At 39.3% G+C, this 19,864-nt stretch overlaps 1 protein-coding gene across 5 annotated transcripts in view; it reads right to left on the bottom strand.

Moving 5' to 3' along the window:
- The window catches only part of LOC115246178 (uncharacterized protein KIAA1522-like), a 312,320-nt gene that overhangs the window by 16,989 nt on the left and 275,467 nt on the right, over positions 1-19,864 (bottom strand). Inside the window, exon 9 of one of the 5 annotated variants that reach the window (XM_029824833.1) lies at positions 12,941-13,005. The exons of the other annotated variants lie outside the window; for them this stretch is intronic. Within the exon in view, the coding sequence (XP_029680693.1) occupies positions 12,958-13,005 (48 nt within the window). The 3' untranslated portion in view covers positions 12,941-12,957. Of the gene's footprint in view, positions 1-12,940; positions 13,006-19,864 lie in introns of those variants that run through there. 5 annotated transcript variants of the gene reach the window in all.

Below are 19,864 nucleotides of genomic sequence, written 5' to 3'. Positions count from 1 at the left end.
GGGGTTGGGGGGGGGGGGGATAACAAGGACGATGCGAAGCAACGCCATCCTACTTGGCGCGCGGAAAAGGCGATTAAGGAAAGTCGATGCGAGCATAAGCAATGCACTTGACACTGTCCTTGGAACGCGACATTGTCCAGCACATGGTGATAACGGTATGACCCTCGAAGATCCTACGATAAATTAATTCTCATTAATTTACTTCATTTCTGACGACGAGATGGAAATACGAGATCAAAGAATCCATTATTTTCTTTAATTATAGTGTAAATAATATTCGAAATCAATTAATTTTAGCTATGTAAAAATAATTTTGCGTGTACCGGTTAATGACGTTGTACAAATATGCTGAGAGCGAGACGCGACCCAACGACTGTGGTCATTCAGTAGAGAAAGTAGCGGTATCAACGCTCCACGCGACCGCACTGTATAATGCGGTATCGAGATCTCGTTATCGAACCGACCTTTCGCGTGTTCTTTTTTTTTTTTCTTTTTGCAACCGTGCGCGATACTTTCTCCGATTGTTCCGATCGAGTCTGCTTCGACAACAATTTATACCGCTCGCGTGGGCCGTTTTATAGATTTCTCGGAACATGCGAAGCCTCGAGCTATTCCAAAATTTTCACCGAATGCCCCGAATAATATTGAAAATATAGCTGAATAACGATATTATGTTACTCAATATTACAGGTATAACAAAGTTTGCAGGAAAAAAATCTCACGGTTCTCACATTAAAAAAAAAATAAAAAATTCCAAAAAAAAAAAAAAAAAAAAAAAAAAAAAATGATATTTAGTTCACTATGCGATTTTTCATGTCATAATGCGTAGATTAAACTTTCACGACTCGCGGATGAATCGAGAGCGAATTTTCACCGGAAGCAACAAGGCGAGGTCGTTATGAGAGATCCGAGCACACTTACGGGCATGAGCCGAGAATTTAAATCAGCTTAGAAAGTTGAGGGTCAAGCGGATACGAGCGCGTGCGTGTGCGTTCACGCAGCGCAAGAATAAAAAGCCACGGCCGATTAAACAAGGGGAAAACGGTTTTCCTAGAATGCATAAACTGCTTTTCTGAAACTCTTGCTCTCTTTATAATTGTCGATTTATTTTATTATATGATGTGTAGCTTATTATCAAAATTATAATAGATACGTATTTCTAAACGTAAAATCGCGATGCCATTGATGGTAGAGATATCCAATAGAAACGGAAAAAAAATAATATGCCAGAAAATTTTTCGAGCTCTGGCTCATCTCCTGCGAAAGAATCCAGCCGTATGACACTTGCGATTCGCAACATCTTCAATTAGCTTTACGATGCCGCTCGTTAAACCTTTACGTTTTACTCAACGAACCATTATACATATATACAGACCGGAGGATGGAAATAAAAATCTGAACTGCCGTGCTGCTCGCTTCTACGATTCGTTCCAAGAAGGATTACAGTTGCCAGAGCTCATTATGCAAGTAGGTCCATAACAGCGTCATTAAAAAGTAGAGGAATCCTCTGGACGTATGAATGAAATTGAACGTTTATCGTTTTCCATGAGGTTGAATGAAAACGCAAGTACTGCGAGTTGGAATAAACAGGAGAGTAAATATTATTTTTTCATCCGTTTCTTCTTTATAATATGATGCGCTGATCTCACTGCTAAGGTAGAAGATCGCATTCAAGGAAAGGATCGCGTAGGTGGTTATACATTATTATCGACTACATACAAATTGCCGCCTCCGTGCGTTGCTCGCAACCGACTCCTTTCTGTTATTGCCTACACTTCTGATAAATTTTTGTCCACGCGCTGGTCCCTTCACGAGTAAAATTATTATTAGTGATACCGCCTGCGATAAAGCGGCGATAAATCCATCCGATTCGGTACGCTTGCGATTAATATCAACGATATACGCATGCTTTTTTGTTGCAAGACAATTTATTTGAAGAAATGCGTCAAACGTTATCTAACGTTGCATCCGCCAGCAAATCGACAAATCTATTTGCAATTTCTCTTTCATCTTTAAATGCATTAATTTTTAATTTGGCATACAAGTAAAAAAAAATAAAAACAAAGAATATAAAATAGATAAACGGATATTGCAATCAAACGTGAGAATTGTACAATATATCGTAATTAATTAATTAATTCATATTTCATTTATTTTGTATGTTAAAATAATATGATAAAACAAGATGAATCAAAAAGAGTTTTAATAAGAAGAATTTTAATTCGCTATTATATCTAGAATTGACAAATCACAGTGAAACATAAGTAGCTACAAAATTCGTTTTGAAATGAAATCTTATCAGAGTTACAAGATAAATGGGCGTTTAAAAACGATTAATTCGCCGACAAATGACAGATACATCCCACCCGTTAGTTGAATCTCTTAATTTCGTATACACGTATTTTTCACACTCGAATGGGACAAAAACTCAGATTTATGGTGCGGTAGACAAATGAGTGTCTTGATATCTTATTTACGTATTCCGCATCTTGCATCTGCGAGCCATTTCTCTCTTCTTGACAGATTTGTCTTGTATTTTCGTCTTTATCAGAGATCAGCATTTTAATTTCCAGAAAAACATGGTCTTGAAAATTATGAGTGATAATTTGGACATATCGCACCGTTAAAACGGTATAATCGGTTATTCATATTTATCACATACACACTCACACTCGTCTTTATCGTATATTTATGCTATAAAAATAGTTATTATTTAAAGCATCAGCTGTGTGTATGGAAACTGTTAAGCGGATAAATAATAAAAATTTTAATATAAGTTCTCGTATCTTTTTCGTTCACTTGGCGTTCTTGCAGCATCGCGTAAGCGGTTTCAAGAGCGCACCAGAGCGTTCAAAATGGAGAAAGTGGGGAGGAAACATCCTCGCAAGGCAACCTTGCAATGACCTCGCGTGAACCCGAGTATCAGGCGCGCAAGATATAAGGCTCGCGTATGCAATTACTATCCCCGCGAATGCAACAGCGATGAGACATTTCAAATATCCCAGCATTAGTTATGAAAATAATATCATTGAAATTATTTATAATTTACGAAAGATATATAAATTTATATACTCGTATATATAAAATCTGAAATATACAAATGTGTTTATAAAAGATTATCTGTGTGGAATTTTTACAGTGTGTTTTTGCAAATCTTACTCATTATGCATTCTTAAAAATACCCCAACATTTTCCGCATTATTACACACGCGAAGGTGGGCGCGCCTACGGTGGTCCTCCGCGCGATTATCTGCAGGAAATCTACTCTTGTAGGTATGTCACGGGAGGAGAGAGGGGGGGGGGGTCACACGAGAAGCGTCCGAAGAGGGAATGCAGGGTGAAGTCCCCGCAACATCCTCGGTGTGTCCCCGCTCGACTTCGGCGGGGCCCGCCGTTCGCAGCGAATAGCAGCGATCGTGCATAGAGGAAAACACCGCGCTACCAGCGGGGAACCGCGGCCCCGATACAAGATACTGCCACGTGTTACACGCTGTTCGCCACCAGAAGAAACGCGCGCCTTCTCCCCTCCCGCAGCGCGGTATTCCATTCGACGTGCCCGCGGGACGATAGCGAAGATAATGGCGAACTTTTACGGAGGCAGGGGTGCGTGAAACCTCGAGGAACGCGACCGAAAGAAATATCCTCTCTTTCATCATGCGCCCCCTTCAGCGAACGAATGGTATGTGCGGCGATCTAGCATTTTTCATGCTAATATGGACGTAAGACTTGTGGCGAGGATAAGAAATTTTGCGGTAACCGCTAGCGTCGCAAATAATTTATAATACATTTTAAAAAATTGATTAACGGCGCAAAATGAAGGATTAGACTCTTGATTTTTCTAATCATAATAAATAGATTTTTATGGCATTTTAGATAGGCAATCTGAAAAATTAGCAAACTGATAAGAGCAGGATTACGCAGGATGGTAGTGCATCAATTTAAAAAAAAATTATTTTTTCTCTTAAATTAATTAATTGTATACAGAGTATGAATTTTTCTATGCCAAGTATAAATAAATCTCACAATTCAAGATTTAATCTTAATAAATTCTTCTTACCCTTCTAAAGAAGCGTAGGCGAGAAAAATATCTGGGCAAAGAGTCACTGAATCGGAAACTGACATTTATCTCATTTTTCTTCATGTCTTGTGTATAATTAATCAATGTAAACAAAAATTATTTTTCTTTGAAACTGACGCACTACTATCCTGCATATGGCTTTTATTAGCTCGCAAAAATTTTTGTTTCAAATGAAAGCCTTATTAATCTTTTTTAATTGTTGAAAAATTAGATTTACCGTGTTGACGGTAATTATCGTTCGCCAATTTACAGAAATGATAACAAACGACCAATAAAATAATGGACGTCGAATAAGATATCCCAAACCAAAAGTGAAAACGTCAGTACGTAATAATCTGCGACACGCGCGCGCGAAGGGTCACGTCTCTTTCTCTCTTTGTCTCGACGGAGGGAAAAAGAGTCACGTCCGTTGTCGGTCAGCGATACCGGCTTTCACCTCTTACGCGCCGGCGAGTTGTCATTATTTCGTCGCCCCGATTAAATTTCTCAAAGTCTCTCCGCGATCTACGGTGCGTAAGTGAATGGTCCCTCTCCCGATATTCGATCGGACCGTTGCTGGCGCGTTATGGCGGTGCCATCGGTATATCGCCCGTATAAACGCCCGGCGCATACCTCTCGCAAATGCCTGTTAAGATTATGCAAATGTCCGAAGCTCGAAGCACCGGCAGCATTTTCAAGAAACTGCCGCGACGAGTATTCCCCACGTCCGGAATTAAGATATTCCGCGCCGAAGCGCGGAGGAGTCGCGAGACGGCTGCCGTTTCTCGTCTCTTTTTATTGCCCGCGCAGCTTCCCTCGAGCTATAACGCCCGACGTGTGACATCGAGAAATATCGATATGCCAATTCTGGATTGCCCTGAGTATGACTGTCGATGCACGAGTTCCGGGACTCTCGAGAATTAAAATGGTGAGGTCCGAATTTAGATGAAATCTTCGAGAGATGCGTTCTCACTGGATCGAATTTATTTGTCAGCTTCGAATATAATGGCACATTTCGTTACGAAGGCGTATTTAATATAAAACTGTGGATTATCTATGTACGTTTTGTTACTTCAATTTTGATCGCGTCGCGATCAATTGAAAAGCCAGATATTTTGATCCGCGTGATACGATTTCTGCTGAATAATGAAATTACCAAGTAAAATTCCTTTCTGTCGTTTAACCTGTTGTGGCTATAGCAATTTATAGGGATACCAGTATTCATCCCTTTCATCCCATGACAGGCATTCACTGACGTCAGGCACACGCTTTCTTTGAGTCGCGTGTACTTCCTGCAGGGAGCGGCTCTCCCGTTGTGAATTATAATAGGTAGATGGGTACGCATGCCAAGCGATTAGTTCGATTTGCGTACATTAAATCACCAAAATAACTTTATAAAAGAAATAATTTTTGTCCGATAAACTCTTGCATTTTTTTGTTCTCCCTGAGATTTATACGTACGAAGGCAAGCTTAAGTATTATCTCAAGGACTACGAAAGGATTCCAATTGCGCTATGAATAAATCGCAAAAGCGTGCAGTGCGTAATGCTTCTAATTGCCTCACCAAGAGACAAGACGACTCGGCTAGAAATGTCATTCTTTTATTAATGTCGCGTGTACAGTAACATAGGTGTACCGGTATTCCTTTCATTCTTTGACAGGCATTCACCAACGTCAAGTGCTTTCGTAGTTGCCGTAAGAACTTTATAAGGACTGAAAGAGGAATGCGCCGTATCGATCACGTCTTTTTCAGAGAGTGATATTTAGTAGCGTGGGTGATAGCGGACGCGAGGGAAATGTCACAGGGCGCGATGCTTATCGCTAATGGACATACGCGTGTGTGTGGGGGAGGGAAAAAAAAGTCGATATAAATTCGCGTTGATATATATCTCTATGTAACAAGTGTCGGCGACATCCGTAAAAACGACGCAAATTGCATCAATAAATATAGAAAAAAATATTAAAGAAAGATATAAAAATAAATAAAAATAAATAGTGAAAAATATTGAAATAACTTCAAGAAAACTTCTTAAGGTCTTGCAATTTTCTGAGAGTCATGTTGTCATAACAGGATAAGATATATTTTATCATAAAATTGTCGCGCTAAGATTTTCGACAAGAAGTAGATGAAATTCGATCGATCCAGACAACGGATTGAAAAAATCTGATTTGCTAAACCGGCCATGAACAGCTCTCTTCTCGTTTGACAGATAGTCGAACAGCATGTCTCGTTCGTCACAAAGAAACACTCCTTCGTTGGTGAAACACCTAGATACCAATTGGACAGTTAATATCTCACTTCGGTGGCACCTGAAGCTCTCTCGGCTCGGCATGTCTCAGTTCACGCGAGAGGGATTGGAAAGGTGAGTTTATGTATTCATTTCTCTCGCGAGTCTCTCCCGCGCGTGATGTATGAACGTATGTGGGAGCAGGTCGTTACGTCAGCCTCTAGCGCTTATAGAGTCCGCTCTCGGTGTACAGCTGCTGTCCCGTTCCTTGATCCCGTGAAATGGCTTTACACGCGAATTCGTGTAACGCCGGTTATGCCGTCGCAGGCACCTTCTCCTCTTTTGTGAACGACCGCGGACTCTCTCAAGGACCGTATGCACGTCGACGAGAAATCACGGCGCATTCATCATCGCCGTCACCGGGGAGCGTATGTGTTAACGTTTAGTCCATTATTCCGTGTTGTAGCGTGTTTCGAAAGTGATATCGCATTGTATTATGTTTTTACTCGTGTCTTCGCTCGTAGATGGAAATGAAACAAACATGCTCGGTAATGAAAACTCTCAAACAGTGTGTGAAGCTAATTTATCTCTCACGTTGATATCAATCTTTATATATAGTCGTGGAAAATTCTGTTACATTTAATCGTCACCGGGGAGCGTATGTGTTAACGTTTAGTCCATTATTCCGTGTTGTAGCGTGTTTCGAAAGTGATATCGCATTGTATTATGTTTTTACTCGTGTCTTCGTTCGTAGATGGAAATGAAACAAACATGCTCGGTAATGAAAACTCTCAAACAGTGTGAAGCTGATTTATCTCTCACGTTGATATCAATCTTTATATATAGTCGTGGAAAATTCTGTTACATTTAATCCATTCCGGTACAAAAATATAATTAATATAGCATAATTAAAATTTAATAAATGCAATTATATATGCTATATATTTTTGATAATAAATATATGCTATATATTTTTGTAAACCAACATTATTATTGTTTACGATTCTGCGAACATTACCTTGTTTCGTGCAGGAGATTAGCGTGAAGCGATAATGACGTACCCACGTGTTGTTCATCGAAGTATCTTTCTACAAAGCGCGGCAAACATTACATTGATGAGACTGTTACTATCCTTTTCCTAAACAAATCATCATTTTGCGGACTTAATAAAGTCTGCGATATCGCGTCGTTAAATGACGATAATGTTAGAAGTATGAAAGCGCTCTCGCGCTCTTTGATGACGCCGCGTAGAAGGGAAAAAGAAGCGAAGAAATGATAAAGCGGTAAATCACTCAACTGTCTCGTAATTGTCTAAATAAGTTGCAGATAAACGACTCGATCGATCGAAAGCGCGATCGAGTATAAAACGATCAGAAACAAGAAACGGTTGGTAAAAAGCAGTTACGCCGATGTATTTGGGTTAAAAAGATATGATTACCACAGTTTTTATTTTTCCGATTTATCGATATTTTCGATTCATCGTTTTGTTGATTCTCGTTGATCTTCCAGTTAGAAACGTATAAATATATGTCCACTATGAGTCCACTATTATGTTACAAGTACTTTATACAAGGCATCTTCTTGTATATCATCCACGCACACAGTAGTCGAGACCGACGGTTCAAACTCAAGCGAGCACTTCTCCAGAGCTATCTCGGTTTACGGACGCGATCGTCCGTATATTCCTAAACCGCGGAATGCAGAAAGAGTCCGCGGTTTTGCGTCGTGTTTTCTGCTCTGCTCTCCCGTAACCTCTTCTGCCAATCTTTTCGCAACGGAAGAAAAATTCGAAATAATAAAAAATTGGAACTAACACGATTCGATTAAAAGGAAAATAAAATACCAATTTATTATCATCCCGAGAGAAATGCAAACAACAGCTCGCCTTGGGATCTGCGATTCAGAGAGTTATCGATGATGCTGTAAATCGATTCTGATCGAGAGGAATTTCGAAAGAGATTGAGGGGAGAAAAGAGACTAGTAAACACACGCGCGTGCAGAAATACCGAAGAAAACAGCAGGCGAGGGAAGGAGACAGGAAACTACGGATTAGAGGAAGATAGAAAGTGGAGAACATAAGAGGTCGAGGGTTCATGGATCGTTCGTGTTGTGATAGGCCGCGATTCCCGGCTGCAATAAGAGCATTAGATGATCGCGAGAAGAGAAGAGAGAGAGAGAGAGAGATGAAGAAAGGGCGGATGGAGAGCACGGGAAGCAGAGAGCGAAAGAGAGAGAGAGGAAAAAAGTCAATCGTGGCCCCGTCCATTACCATACGTTATTGGTTGGACTTCGGGCCGGTCAGCGGTGGTGTGTTTGCCATAACTCCAGATAAATAAACCCCAGGGTCAGATAAATCTGCGTACGAGCCGCGGCATGTATAATGCAAATGCAATCATGTCCGCGAACCATGGCGGTGCCGCGAACCTTAAAACTTGGACGCGCGACCGTAAAGGGCACGCAGACGAGCCCCCACGAATTTACAACGCAACAACCACCGCGCTCGCGCTCCGACAACAGGCTTAAACCTCGGCCGAGGGTTAGCGGGACCGTTTACGATGTGAACGGGGCACGACGGTAATTAAGATAAGAGGGCTTTGCCTCGGTGAAATATGTCGACCGTAATTATTTCGCGTACTGCCCGTAAATGCCCTTTTAAATTTACAGTAACGCTTCAGCTTTTTCGCAGCAAACAAAAATGAGGAGATTTAAAGATATGTACGTTTTTCTGTGGATGTTTATTTTCGTTCTTAACAAAATGAAACTTTTAGAACTAAACTATTCACATAAAATTTATAATAATTTTTTTATCGAATTATTATCATGTTTAAAAGCCCGACAAATATTTTTTTATTATCTCGTTTTAATATCTCATTATTATCATCCGACATTACACAGATATATATTGCTATTACGAAACTTCGATAACAAGACTAATAATGAGCACTAATTAATTAGTGTAATTAAAGAAATAAATAATGACATATTGGCGTGACTATTGACGTAGGAATGAATCGAGCAGTTGCAGCGCTGGAAATCAGAGCGAAGCGCGGAACGTCGAGCAATAGAAATAGCTCCCGATCGGATCAGGCCGGTCCGGACGATTTATGGTTAATTATCGGCGGCGATCGAGCGACGTGGCGGGGGCAGAAACGCTTTCGATTACGGGATTAAACGAGAAACCCGTATTGTGCAATAGGCAACGCGCACGGTGGCGGCGGCGGTCTCCGCGATTTCTCGGACGGTGCACATCCACGGGTGAACCTCTACTGACCTCCTCGCCCCCTCCGGCTCTTCGCTTCTCTCGCTTTTATGGTACAATTTTAACGATGACTCGAGATTGAGGTTAAGACCCGCGAATCATTTCAACGATGCTTGCTCGCCTCTATCCAGCGTGAGAATCAACGAAAGTAAACTCGGCGGCGACGGCGTGACATTTATCTTACGTCAACCCGCGGAAAAGCGCCGTCTAACCCACTTTAGATTCTCGCAGGTACATTGCGATATATCATAAACGCATCCCGACAGAATTATAATGCGATATCTCTCGGTTATTACGTGAATAATTCTATTTGTATACCGTATACATCATTATAACACATTCATAATTGATATAAATTATTTTGCAACACCCGTCTTGCATTTCGCCGCACTTTCTTTTCCACGTTTCCTTCTAATTGAACGGTGAACAGCAGAAATTTTATATTTAAAAAAATTAATATTAATTGTTACTATTCAAGTTTTTTCGTTACGTCACGTTTGCATTTAATTAGGTGTACGATTGTGATCTTGTCAACGATATATTTACTATATAAAATCCGATCAAATCTATGGCTGATGTCATACGCGATTTGACAGGCGAGAATCTTTATTATGATGACAAGAGAGTAACTAATGATAAGATCGTACTAATGCATAATTAAATACCACGTTGTTAGCAATAAAACGTCATCTCGTGCATTTAGATTTTCTCCTCTCTCGCGAATCGATATAAATAAATGATCGCGGTCGCTCATCCTTTACGCCGATAAACATCGCGCGATAACGGAAACGCGTTACTCACTCGACAATATGACATTATTTTTGCGCTGATGTGCCTCTCAACCTTCTTATCGCCTTTCCGGATTTTTGCCCGTCTTATCTCGACGCGCGCACCTCGAGGCGAGCGCACCTTCTACCGACCTCCATCTCCACCTCGGGAATCACTATGATTATTAATTCTTTTCGTCACGAGCGCATTATATTCGACGCGTCTTGCTGAGGCCGAAAGTAGGTGATAGGTGAATTCTATAGAACACAAGCGGATGTGAGATGCTGATGTTTCCTTATCTCCCTCGATTATTTCCCGCGCTACGAGAGGCGATCCTCCCGGAGAGCGAAATGCTTCTTCGATTACGCATTTTTATAGCCGTCTCTGTGGAATGGAATCGTTTCATTATCGCGAATGTATGCAGGTGCTTCTTTCATCATTCATTTTTATTCTCGCGGTAAAAGCAGGCGATGGTGCCAAAGATTATTCTGTTATTTAAACGCGTGAAAAACTTTTGTTTTTTTTTTTCATTATTCCAAACTTTTTATATTTTTATTTGATTTATTATTATATTTATTATTATATTTCTGTTGTTGTTCGATTAAAGACGTTTTTTAAAAATCTTCGCTAGCGCACTGACATGCATTTTACGCGTAGAAACGTCGCTAATTTCATGACTTTTGAATTTCCGTTCGAACGAGTCGTGACAATAAATCTCACTGCTAGACACAGGAGATCAAACATTCGCGCTATTCAAAACTAATGACACCGATTATTAGTTTTACGACGTTGCTGAAAAAGGAACAAGAAGTCTATCGCATTTTCATTAGATCGGAGATGGATGGATAATTATAATGTTATTGATGAGATCGCGAAGCTGAAAAGCGTTTTATTGCACAGAAACTCTCCTGTTATCTGTTGACTATTAATGCAAGATTTTATCTTATGCGCTCACTTGCTGTTACTTTGCATTAATTAAGTATATCAATAGCAGCACTAATGATCTCTATCAATGTAAATGCGATTGAATAGAATTATAAAGATCGAGTTTGTCACAATTGGAAGATAACGGGATAATTGTTGTTAATTTTAATAGCCTTAATGAAGTTTTTATAAACTTTTAACCGCAATTAAAATCTCGTTTATGCTTATTCTGATTAATGTAAATGCATTCCATGTTTTGATTTTATATACTTTGTAATAGATCCCTGCTTTTCCTTATTGAAAACCTGCAGCTGTCTGTTTTAATAAATTATTATTCAATCTTACATGTTTCTTTCATCAGAGCATTTATTTCTGATAAATTAACACTTACCTTTCGGAGACCGATATTATGTTTTCTAATTAAAATTGGATAATGCTAGTGGCAAACAGGAAGGAACACTTACCTGGAACAGAAAAAAAAAACACATTCATTAGATAGGCAGCATAAAAATGACATATCTTTGTATAACCGGCACCTCTTTATATATTCAACGAGAAACTTATTGAGAATGTAAAGTATAATTGCGCATTATATTCGACGCGTCTTGCTGAGGCCGAAAGTAGGTGATAGGTGAATTCTATAGAACACAAGCGGATGTGAGATGCTGATGTTTCCTTATCTCCCTCGATTATTTCCCGCGCTACGAGAGGCGATCCTCCCGGAGAGCGAAATGCTTCTTCGATTACGCATTTTTATAGCCGTCTCTGTGGAATGGAATCGTTTCATTATCGCGAATGTATGCAGGTGCTTCTTTCATCATTCATTTTTATTCTCGCGGTAAAAGCAGGCGATGGTGCCAAAGATTATTCTGTTATTTAAACGCGTGAAAAACTTTTGTTTTTTTTTTTCATTATTCCAAACTTTTTATATTTTTATTTGATTTATTATTATATTTATTATTATATTTCTGTTGTTGTTCGATTAAAGACGTTTTTTAAAAATCTTCGCTAGCGCACTGACATGCATTTTACGCGTAGAAACGTCGCTAATTTCATGACTTTTGAATTTCCGTTCGAACGAGTCGTGACAATAAATCTCACTGCTAGACACAGGAGATCAAACATTCGCGCTATTCAAAACTAATGACACCGATTATTAGTTTTACGACGTTGCTGAAAAAGGAACAAGAAGTCTATCGCATTTTCATTAGATCGGAGATGGATGGATAATTATAATGTTATTGATGAGATCGCGAAGCTGAAAAGCGTTTTATTGCACAGAAACTCTCCTGTTATCTGTTGACTATTAATGCAAGATTTTATCTTATGCGCTCACTTGCTGTTACTTTGCATTAATTAAGTATATCAATAGCAGCACTAATGATCTCTATCAATGTAAATGCGATTGAATAGAATTATAAAGATCGAGTTTGTCACAATTGGAAGATAACGGGATAATTGTTGTTAATTTTAATAGCCTTAATGAAGTTCTTATAAACTTTTAACCGCAATTAAAATTTCGTTTATGCTTATTCTGATTAATGTAAATGCATTCCATGTTTTGATTTTATATACTTTGTAATAGATCCCTGCTTTTCCTTATTGAAAACCTGCAGCTGTCTGTTTTAATAAATTATTATTCAATCTTACATGTTTCTTTCATCAGAGCATTTATTTCTGATAAATTAACACTTACCTTTCGGAGACCGATATTATGTTTTCTAATTAAAATTGGATAATGCTAGTGGCAAACAGGAAGGAACACTTACCTGGAACAGAAAAAAAAACACATTCATTAGATAGGCAGCATAAAAATGACTTTCTTTGTATAACCGGCACCTCTTTATATATTCAACGAGAAACTTATTGAGAATGTAAAGTATAATTGTTTTTGTAACAATTATATTAAAAACTACAAAGTTAAATAATCCCTATTGATATCTTTACAATTCTAAGGAACAAATTATATCGATTACAGAGCGGCGGTAGAAGAGAGAAATCAATTACAAATTCTAGGACAAACATTTTTTTGCATAACTAAGGAAAAAATTGAACCCTTGAACCATGTAATGCGTTGCAGCCAGAACAGGAATGTTCCGGTATTGCACACTCGATGTTCGTCAATCATGTAACAATTCGAATCGAAATGTTTCACAAAGAATTCCAACGAAAGAATGTTTCTCTCGGAACGTTGGAACATTCCGCGATACGTCCATTCGCGCTATTGCATTAAAGAACGTAGTCTCACATACATTGCTTTTATTATTCAATTATCTTATGTAAAAGATACTTAAGAAACGCTTTCGTCAACATCAAGATATGTCGACATCGATAATGCAGTAAACACGTTTTTCACATTTACGGTGTGACGTTCGTCTGATCCACGATATGGTCATCCGTCACAATCGCTCAAATATATCGATTAATCAAACACAATAATGGCTCCATCAAAGCAGGAATTAACTCGATTGTCGTGTGCGAGTGAATCAGTTTATTTCCTTCTTGATCACTCGTCGACTCAAACTTGCCGTCAGTTTTACGAGTCGCGATTGTATCGTTGCATTATTTAACATACTCGTTAATTCGATGGTTTCGGAGCACGTTCTCTTGAGGTTGTTACTTTATCGCTCTCTGCTCACATTAAGCTCTTTTTCCTCTGTGACAAATCGATTAAATTCTTGTCCCATTAATTACGCGGAGCAAATTATTGCCCGATGATATATACTCTTAAAATCCTTTGAGAAAAACAAAGTTGTGGATCAACCATCATACCTTCTTTTTTAAATTATATTTTGAATAAATGGATTTTATTTAAGAAATATATATTATGTTGTAATGCAAAACATTATTAAAACGCGTATAACTGATGTAAAGATCAAAGATTTGATCTTTTTAAAAAAGACAAAGCCTCTCAATGATCATACGTTGCTTCGCTTACCGCGCTACGGAGAAGAGATAATTAACAAAATAAGATTGCGATACATATATAACCGGCGATGTAGGGTAGTATGTGTGCACTGTTCGTACGTAATAACCGTCCGCGGTTTAACATAAATACCGATGCGTTCGCCAATCGCGATCCACCGGTGTCGCGTTGCTCATACGCACGACGATTAAAAATGCATACGCGCTCCGCATGCAGATCACCTGCGATACCGAATAACGATGGCATGTCCCCGGGAGCGAAGAAAGAGAGAGAGAGAGAGAGAGTGAGAGAGAAAAAAAAGAAAGAAAGAGAGAGCCCCCGGCGCGATTAATGCCGATTAAAAAGGCAAAATGCACCGCCTCCGATCATTACACTCCGCCGAAGAGCCCGACGGCGCTGGTAATTCCACTCCAAAGTAAGGTAGCTGACGAAGAGAAACCCCCCTCCGCACCTTCCCCTCCTCTCGCCCTTATCCCTCTTCATTCCTCTTTTACCTGTCTGCCTGCCTAGCCGCTTGCCCCCGTACACCCTCTCTCACCAACGCGAGAGCCTTTTCGCTTCCCCCGTCGTGAACCCGATCCCGGGGGGGCTGCCGTCGCGCGGGCCCTCCGGGGGCAAGTAATTACTTCTAGTCCGGCGCTGAGCTTCGCCGGCGGTTCGATAGCCAAACTTATAATTTAATGGTTAATTATAATATAAGGGGTCCTCCTCTCCTCTCCACCCCTCGATCAGGAATGCTTACTGCCTCTTACCTCTTTCCGATCGTATACAGGACTCGTTTTCCGAGCTTCCCATCCCGACGTCTACAGGCGCGGTTCTACTCGAGAGAGAGAGAGAGAGAGAGAGAGACTCATATATGTCCACGATGGAATATATTACGAATTAAAAGGAGGCCCGTGTCGATTACGCTCGGCAATCTCGTAAATATAAGTAAAACAATGTTTTGAACTTTTCATTTGTGATCCTAAAAAGTGCTATTAAAAAATTTTTTACGTTTTTGATAATAAAAGGATAAAAAATTCTAGATCACATGCTAGATAACGAAAACTTAAATTAAGGACGTAACAAAGGAACGAAATGCCTGTCGGGCATGGCTTATAATATCGTTTATTCCTCTGCGCTTCGACCAATATTCGGACTTGATTTAAAAATGTAATAGTTCCGCCTTGATTGGTCTTGGCTGTCTTGTTCGCTTTGTTCGCCTCGATTAATCCGGCTATTCTGATCTATATCAAGAATTTTAAACGAACTCGAGATACGCTCTTATGAAAGCATTCTAGTTAAATGAAAGAATTCCTATTGGATATTAATCAAACCTTATACGTTACACTCTAATTAACGTAAGATCAGGGTAAAAGGGAGGAAGAGACAAAAATTTATATGCATTAAAAATAAAATAATATCATTAGCAATTCTTCTCACAACATGCAATATTTTAAAATTTGCAATTACCTGCTCTAAAATAAATTACTGAAATATCACAAAGCATATTTTAGTCATCGAGCTGCAAACATACGATTAATAATCGATGCAGCTTTACTTTTAATAAATCGCTGCTTAGTATGTACAGCGGCGGTCACTCGTTATAAATATTGATCAGCACGTGGATGTTGCTTTGAATATCGATCGCGCGTATAAACCCGAAAGGTGTTCGCGTGTGTCTGTGCGGACCAATATGTCGTAACATTTTTGTAATTTCCGCATTAGCATGATCGCATATGCAGCTATATCAGGAAGATTAATAACTGTGCACTTATGCAACTACCTTTCACGTCTATCAGCTATTCAATCAGCTGTTATAAGAAAAAACAATAAAATATTAAGCAGCCAAGAACAAATGCATTAAAAAATTAAGAAAATTTTAACTATCATAATATCTGTATCAAATTCCACAATCAAGCGAATGATTTTTGAAACGTTGTTTCCATATCGATTTTGTATAAACGTAAACAAACATTTCTGTAAAATGTGAATTATTATGTAGATATAATAGTGAATATTTAATCGATATAATTTTTTTCTTATAAAGAGATATCAAGAGATATAAATTCATCTCTCATAAATCTAATGTCCAAGCGATCGGAACCGATTCCATTTAGATCGTATGCAGTCCCCCGTGCAGGAAGCGGATCGCGTCCGGGTGAATAGATTATTCCGATCTAAGAGGAGTAACTGTATCCGCAGTTAAGAACAGACGACGACGACGACGCCGAAGGGGCGCGGCACGATCAGCAGAGGAAAAAATCACCCTGGCCGTCCGCGCGGAATTACGTAATGGGCATCTGCGTGGATTAAGATCGCGGCGGTTGATGCCGGCGTAAGTGTCCCGCAACAGAATCGAGCCGATGCAACGTGCGGGACGAAGCCGAGTAAGTCGTTCCGCGTCCTCGCACACCAGGTGTGTCTCTCCTCTCGGTCCACGCAGTAGCCTAAAGCGACCGATGATCGCCAAGCGAATTTTTTTCCCGATATCCGCGTCCTCTCATCGAAGGCCGTTCTACACGTATTTCTCGTCTCTCTCCTTCTCTTTTTAGATTCTTCGTAACACGCGGAAGATCGTTTCGCTAAATGACGCGATACCGCCAAATGATTGTTAGTATGTACTTTAAGCAGAACGCAATTAACTATTATCTTGTGTGTGAATAAAGATGGACGACAGAGGCTAATAAGGCTAGTTACGTCTAGAGATAAAGCTAATTGGTTTAAAGCGTAGGTTTAAGTCTAAAAGTAATCATTAAGGAACGTTAATTAACGTTTAAGTCAGTAAAATAAATTAGAATCTCTTTTATCGTAAAATATTATTTCAAATTGTTGTTTGAAAGATCAACAGCAAGGAAGAAAGAGCCAAGTAGAGCGTACCGTCTAATAACTGTTTTCCTGGGAACACGAATTCAGCGTGCGATCATTACCATTGTCGCGATAATGACAGTGAATTTAAGAAATAAAACATGAGTTTCTGACGCTATTTTCGTGACGTAAAGATCAACGTATCGCGCAATATTTTGACTTTTAAGCAAAATCAGTAGTTTCGTAACAGGAGAAACAAGAAGCTATCCGTTAATCACTCAATTATAAAAGCTAGAAGACGACGATGACGGGCACAAGAAGTGATTTAATAACACGATGCAATAGAATGCACAGGTCAAGTGAAAATTGCGAGATGATATCTCAGGCGGCAACTTTTTATCTGGTAATTAATTAATACGCTTTTCTCTGCAACATTCACGCCAACTGTCGCGACCATCATAATTTATGAATCCTAATACGCTTTTCTCAAAGTTTCTGCTAAATGTCGAGGGATCATCTTACTTATTTACATTCCAGGCGTCCATAAAATGGATCCTTGTTGTAGAACAGAATACTATTAACGTAGAGTGAAATTAATTAAAATTTTGTTATTATTTTTAGATCTGCAATGCAATTTATTACAAACTACAAACGGAATTTAACTTTGACTTTTCTATGAAATATTTTAAAAATAATAAACTTATTTTTTTCTAAATAAATTTACGTTTGATTCGAACTGAACAGAAACATACTATTTAATTGTTATTTACGCGAAGAAGGCATCGCGTCGTGCGTCTCGGCACTTGCAACCAGTGGCAAGCGTCGAGCGTTGTTTCTGTTTATGAATAATGCATTCGCGATTGATACCGCTGATACCGAACTCGTGTATATAATTACGATCGGTGCGGGTGCCGCGATAATTGCGAGGAATGCGCCGAGAGAGATTCTGCGATTCGGAGTTGAGCAATGTTCCGACGTTTTTAGCCGATCTCAGTCGATCTAAAAGGAAGACGAAAATGTGAGATTTGGTGATACCAAGAGAAAAAAAGAAGCTAATCATCATGAAACATTATATGATATTAATCTTGTCATGAAGAATTAAATCCTGAATGAGATTTTTATCTAGAAAATTAAATTTTATCTTCGCTATTTGATGAAAAATAACTACATTTATTTATCAAAAAAACAATTAATATTGCAATATATACTGTATAAACTATAAACTAAGAAATATAATTAATAATCGATTATTAAAATAAAGCTTATTTTCAAGAATCCATTGAAATGATAATAATATAAAAAAAAATGCATGCAGACCATCAATTTAAATTTAACAACCGATTAAAGAAGGGAGGAAAGAGAGCAAGTATTTGTTTTCTAAATCATGCAAGCGAGTCATTATTTTTTCTTTCGATGTCGTAAACGATACTCTCCGAAGTCATTACGCGTACTCTCAATCAGACTCGTGAAGATACAACGCGACCGATCATAAAAAAGATAATGAAGGAAGAAGAAGGCCGAGGAGCTTATCCGAATCAATCGAGGGGCCGTTAAATGGAAAGCCGAAATGCCCTAATTGTCGATACAGGGACCCCCTATTGGCCATGCGGTACATATAATTACAAAGGAATGACTCGGCGCGACTTCGAGGAACTCCTCTGTTTCTTATCGTTCTTGAATTGGCCCGGGGGCCCGCAGTCATTTAATCTCATGATGATGTTGGAAGAAGCTTCGTGACCTGTATCTCGATAAGTTATCCAAATAATTTGGAAGCTATATATTTCTTCTCTTCTTCGAAATATCATTATAAAAGTATAAAGTAAATCGATACTTGTTTATCGAAAGACAGTCTTATTAAGGAAAAAACGATTTTTTTTAAGGGTGTGCTTTTACAAGAGTATGAGCTCCTTTACGGGAAATAAAAATTTAAACTTTCGAGAATATAAATAGTGTGATCGCTCTTCATTGTCTTATATTATATTAGGTTAATCATTTTCTTTGTATTGCGGGGATAAAGAAATATCAATTGTACAATAGACAACAAAAAGGCCGTTGCACGCTTCCATCGATCCTGGCCTCGGCGTTTGATCCGGCATGCATACGAGGAGAGGTCGGTTAAAGGCGTATACCAAAGCCACGTGGCGTGCGCGCTTCTGTGATTGCAGAGTTCGGGCCGTCATTATCTGACCTTACCGTGACCTTTTCGCGAGGGCCCTGCAGGGTCCACGCCAGGTACACACGTACCTGCGAGACCGTGTAACGCGGCGAAGATGCCGGAACGCGCGTTCTAGATTGCGAGAGGTTCAGATCGACAAGAGAGATTAGACCGTCAAATAATATATTTCAACAGCTGTACTGGAATTTATAATTTGCGAATTTTAGAAAGTGACATTTAAAATTAAATTAAAATATATAGATTTATCATTTATAATTTTACTCTATTTATATTTATAAAGACAGGTGGTAAGAAAAATCTGCTTAACTTTTCTATTGTCAAAATTTTCGGAGAGATGCGCAGATTCTCATCCCAATTTGTCAACGCTAAGAATATAAATCCGACCCTGTCAGATTTAATGAGTGAAATTTAATGAGAATGTCCTGTAATAAAAATACTCATCGGCGGTATATCGAAAGAGGAGTGCGCGAGAGAATGTATATAGTAGCAAACACCGGTAAACCACCCATCGGGGTCTGTGAGGCCACGCCGGGACCTCTCGTACGAGCTCGTGTACGGTGAAAAATTAATTTCGTGACCTCGTTCAGGAGGAGGAAGCTGCGGAGGTGGAGCGGAGTTCGGGACGGCGGATGAAGAGGAGTAAAGAGAGTCATGAGCTCCCACAGGGGCTGACCCCGCGACCCTATCAGCCGGGCTCCTCCATGGTATTGTTTATAGCGCTGAACCGTGCCCCCCCCCC

This window comes from Formica exsecta, unplaced genomic scaffold, assembly GCF_003651465.1.
Source record: "Formica exsecta isolate Colony F162 unplaced genomic scaffold, ASM365146v1 scaffold14, whole genome shotgun sequence".
Taxonomy (NCBI): domain Eukaryota; kingdom Metazoa; phylum Arthropoda; class Insecta; order Hymenoptera; family Formicidae; genus Formica; species Formica exsecta.
Note: the sequence above shows the minus strand (reverse complement) of the source record. Positions and strands in the feature narration are given on the sequence as shown.